The 4,901-nt window shown below is 46.0% G+C and overlaps 1 protein-coding gene across 1 annotated transcript; it reads right to left on the bottom strand.

Moving 5' to 3' along the window:
• Positions 1–748: 748 nt before the first annotated feature.
• Positions 749–3,896, bottom strand: LOC121168345 (myomegalin-like). Its single transcript, XM_040998344.1, has 3 exons — positions 3,669–3,896; positions 2,245–2,376; positions 749–981 (listed from the first exon to the last, which is right to left on the bottom strand). Exons 1-3 carry the CDS (start codon positions 3,745–3,747, stop codon positions 890–892), a joined length of 303 nt encoding a protein of 100 aa, XP_040854278.1. The 5' UTR covers positions 3,748–3,896; the 3' UTR covers positions 749–889.
• Positions 3,897–4,901: the final 1,005 nt, after the last annotated feature.

Genomic DNA, 4,901 nt, shown 5'->3' on the forward strand with positions numbered 1-4,901 from the left:
GAGAGACAGATCTTCCATCTGCTGGCTCACTCTCCAAGTGGCCACAGCAGCTAGAGCTAAGCTGATCTAAAGCCAGGAGCCAGGAGTCAGGAGCTTCTTCCAGGTTTCCCACGTGAGTGCAGAGTCCCAAGGCTTTCAGCCATCCTCTGTTGCTTTTCCAGGTCATAAGCAGGGAGATGGATGGGAAGTGGAACAGCTGGCACACGAACCAGCGCCATATGGGATCCTGGTGGATACAAGGGGAGAATTTAGCTACTAGGCTGTTGCACCAGGCGTGTGTGTGTGTGTATGTGTTTTAAGATTTTATTTATCATAAAGGCAGAGTTACAGAGAGAGGAGGAGTGATAGATCGATTGTTCACTCCCCAAATGACCACAATGACAGACTGGGCCAGATCAAATCTAGAAGCCAGGAACATCATGTAGGTTTCCATCTCCTGTTGCTTTCCTAGATGCATTAGCAGGGATCTGGATAAAAAGCAGGGCAGCCAGGATTCAACCTGTGCCCATCCAAATTGCAGACAGCAGCTTAACCCATTAGGCCCCAGTTCTGTTGTAAGTACACAATCGGGAGTGAAGGAGTCCTGGAGCCCATCTTTCTCTTTACTTACCTTTCCACAGTGTTCTGAAGTAGACACAGCTAATATAGAAAATCCACTTTTCGCTAAACTTTTTCTGTGAACATCAGGTTATTTTTTCCAATGCAGATTTTACTTGTCATAAAAAAATCAACAAACAGATGGAAATGATTATATTAAATGATAATTTATTAATTTGATCCATTCATTTAAAGGCAATATCTGAGGCCTCCAAGTCTATACTCAAGAATGCTGTTAAGTAGGGCTGGAAAACTTCTGGAGAAGATTCTTCTATACTCTCCAGGCAGCATGTCACAGGCAGCTTTGACCAGAGCCGGGAGAATGACTCTGTGTACATGGATGAGGGCTGGCAGGTGAAACATCCAGGGCTGACGATGCAGCACCTAGCAAAGGAAAGTCGGAGTTGAGATAAAGTTTGAGGGATTTATGGAATTCTTTTCACTACTGTTCCAAACAGTAACAACAAAAGAAACTGTATTTCTTTTCTTTATGGGTCATATCTAGCTACAAGTGGGACAGGCAGGGGGAGAGATACCAAGCTGTTTTGTAGTGGATAGCCCATGACTGCTTCCGTTATCTGTAACTGAGACATAACCATGAAATGTGGCTTTTTCGGAACTATTGACTGCTGAAGCCAGGCAGTGTAGACGTGTGTAGTGGGATCCTACAACAGGCAGCCTTGCTTGGCTGAGTATAACCATCACAGTTTTGGGCCATATGCATCTGGGCAGTTTTGTGCCCTCTACTTCTTTTTGCTTCTGCAACTGGGTATGTATGGCTGCAGAAAGGAGGGGCCGTGAAGGTGACATCAGCTTAGATTTTGCCCTCTGTAAACCTGAGAGATCCACTTGGCTTCCTTGGACAGAAGCAGGGTGCAGAATGGATTCTAGCTCTTGCCTAAAGCAGACAGAGGGAGATACTATCCCAGCGACTAAACACAATCCAGGTAAGCACACATGTGAGGGTCAGATGCTTTCAAGGATATACTGTGTTGCACCCACCAAAGTCTCAATCACAAGCAACAAACATTGGTGACTTCACATTGTGGAGACAACTGTCTGAAACTGCTGAGATTCGGTTTTCATAGGACGCTTCATGGTAGGCACATTGTCACATGTAGTGGTAGCAGTTGTGCATCAGAATCTGCAACTGGCTGCTCTTGTGACACTGTCATTCAATGTACTGTTCAACGCAGAAGAGGTGTGGGAGAATGGTTCTCTAGGTGAGGGCACGCTGAGTGAAAACTGTGAGAATAAGGGCCAGTCATGAAAAGGCAGGAGGGATCCAGGGCGTGTGAGAGCAGCATGAACATGCTAAAGTGTGCACCAAAGAAGCCTTGGTTCCACCACTCGCCAGTCACTACAGCCCAAGAACAGTACCAGGTGACAGAAGCAATTACAAAAATGGACATCATGGCAGATAGCCCCAAGAACAAAACCTAGCTCTGCTTAAATCAAAGGACACTTGGGTCCTTCATTTATAAAGCAGGGAAATAATACCTTCCCTATCTGGGCTGCTTGTGAGGAACAAGTGAAATACCACATGCCAATGTGTTTAGAAACCCCCAAACTTTGCCCCAAGTATCCCTATGCCCTGTGGAAGATCTCTAGATGTGAACAGAAAAAGATCTTTTCAGTTTTCCCTACCCTTTCCTTGCTCAGCATTGCTCAGCTCATGCTCCAACCTCTCCTTTAGGCGGTCATTCATGCAGACTGACTCCTCCAGGCGCTGGCGCAGGGTCTGGATCTCAATCAGGTTCCTTTCCAGCAGGTCAGCCCCTGTGGCAAATCACCAAGAAATTGGGGTTAGGGAGGATTGCATGGATAAGTGCAATCAACTCATGGACCACTGTGGCACCTGCCTGCAAGCTCTCTGCCCTGCCTGCTTCTGGCCTCTGTCAACCTCTTCCTTTCACCTGAGCAGCCAGGTGCTGGGCTTTGGTCCCCTGTAAAGAAACTCCACAGGGCTTTCTTCTAGACATAGGTATAGAAAGCAAAGTGGAGAAACTGCAAGAGGCCTCCAGCAGACTGACCTCACAGTGGGAACATTTATGTATCTCTTGGATATAAGTGACTGATTATTCACATGGCTTCCCTCTCTGCCTCGTATCCTTCAAAGCCAATGACACCTGGCTGGACAACCTTGACTATTTACCCATGTACAAGAAAAAGGTAAATGCATATGCATATGGAATCAAATCAGGTTGTGAATATTGAGTGATCTTGAGTATTATCCTGTAACCAATTTTGACAGAGAGGAACATGGAAGATCCTGTGGCGGTGTCAGGGATGAAGGTGGAACAGAAGAGAATGGAACAATCTCCAAGGAAGGGAAAAGATGCACCAAGGAGAGAAGCAGGCTAAGGACAGCCTTCATCCATCAAGACATTTTATCTAGCAGCAGATTTTCTCTGAGAATTTCAAATGTCTATGTTGTTTTGTTACTTGGGACCCAGAAACTGAGTTGCTTCAAGCCATGCCACTATGTAGCTACACTTGTAGCTCCTGGGTGCTGGGACGCCTGGCTTCAGATCTAACAGCATTATTTAGGAGAACAGGGTTGACACATAGGTGCATGCACAGTGTGTGTGTGTGTGTGTGTGTGTGTGTGTGTGTGTGTGTGTCTGTGTGCATATGTATATAACGTGGCTGACTCTGTAGAAATTGTTTCCCACCGTACAGTAGCTCTTGACCTAAGGAAAGCTGTGCCTGTGGATTCTGAGCTTGGAACTCTGGAACAGCCCTCACGAGACCTAGAAAGCTTTCAGTATAGCCAGAAGAGAGCACGTGAAGGTGAGGTAATTTCCCCTCCCTGTAGCAATGCTCTACAATGGCTTCCTTCTTTCTCCTGTGCAGAGTGAGTCCTTAGGCGCTCAGAGAGAAGGCACTTACAAAGAACCAGCACTTCACCTGGAATCTCATTCTCTGGTTGACCCCTAGTTTATTGCCCCTTTGCCTCCTCATTCATTTCTGCAAGCCAGAATTTTATCAAGAGGCTAAAGAATCATTTGGCCAGGGAAAGGATGTGTGGCTCCGAACAATGCTTTACCAGCTGCTCATTTGTGTTTTACCTGAGGGTTTGGAGTTGGGCCGGTACAAAGAAGAAAAGGAGGCCAGATCCCCAGAAGCATTCATCTTCTGGGGCCTCATCTCTTCTCCTGGGCTGCCACAGTCCTGGTGCCCAGGACTTGGTGTGCTGCTCAGCTGGAGGGTACCACTCTGAGGACCGATGGGCTGGGCAGGTCTGGCTCCTGAAGGGTTGCTGGGCAATGCAGCTGAATCAGCAGAAATGGCCGGGCTGACATCTGTTCAGACAAGAATGGAAATGAGTAACAAATAGGAAAGACATACATGAACGTTTGGAAGGTACCTATAGTGGATTGAATAGGGTATTTCAGGAACTTGTTCCACCGGGGAACTTAGAATGTAACCTTATCTGTAAATAGTGCCCTTCTTTGCAGAAGTAATCAGCCGAATAATCCTGGATTAAGGTGGACCTTAAATTGCCATGACTAATATACTTACAAGAGGAAAGGAGACAGAGATGTAAAGACAAGAGAGGCAGAGGATGGAGTGATGTGTCTACAAGCCAAAGAACTCTCTAGAACTGCCAGAAGCCAGGAAAAGGCAAGAAGAGATCCTTCCCAAAAGCCTTCAGGGTTAGCATGTCTCTGCTAACACCTTGATTGCAGACTTCAAGCTTCCAAAATCAGAACATATTCCTATGGTTCTAAGATACTCAGTTAGTGGTATTTAGCTGTGGAAGCCTTAGAAAACGAATGAAGTAACCAAGGGAATGCAGTGTAAGGCAGGTGTCAGTGGTCCAAAGCTTACTGCTTAATGTCAAGTTAGATGAAACTTTATTTTATACATTTCATCCCCAAAGCCCTGGCTAATTCCTAGCCTATGTCATCAATAAAGAATGGCTAGATATAATATCTAAGGGCCATAGTGCACACCTAGGTAAAGTATAGGGACCCCTCCTAACTTTCTCTATGATTCCCAATGCTGAAATGATTGCAGTAGGTCCTTCAAAAACGTCCCCTGCAATATAGCATTACTCTCTGCCAATCTTAGGGTCAAGATAATGAGAACAGGAGGCATTTTGCTATCTGTGAACAGGTGAAAACTCACTCAATAGCATACCAGCTAATCCGCCTTGGGAATGCTCCATCTTGGGATTGTTAAAGAACTCAGGGAAAATAGCTTCCACTTCTGACTAATGGACATTTCCCTCCACTCCTGGTGACTCCCAGCCCTCCTGCCTCTGCTGAATCAGGACCTTGCCTGAAGCTAGAGGAGTC

The sequence above is a fragment of the Ochotona curzoniae genome, unplaced genomic scaffold, assembly GCF_017591425.1.
Source record: "Ochotona curzoniae isolate NIBS_2020 unplaced genomic scaffold, NIBS_Ocur_1.0 scaffold_1037, whole genome shotgun sequence".
Classification (NCBI taxonomy): domain Eukaryota; kingdom Metazoa; phylum Chordata; class Mammalia; order Lagomorpha; family Ochotonidae; genus Ochotona; species Ochotona curzoniae.

Excerpts from the sequence above, each read along its gene's own strand:
- LOC121168345 (XM_040998344.1), bottom strand. The coding sequence starts at position 3,747 with ATGAGGCCCCAGAAGATGAATGCTTCTGGGGATCTGGCCTCCTTTTCT. Across the intron at positions 2,377-3,668 it reads GCCCAACTCCAAACCCTCAG|GGGCTGACCTGCTGGAAAGG; the intron begins GTAAAACACAAA and ends GATTTGCCACAG. Across the intron at positions 982-2,244 it reads CAATGCTGAGCAAGGAAAGG|GTGCTGCATCGTCAGCCCTG; the intron begins GTAGGGAAAACT and ends TTCCTTTGCTAG.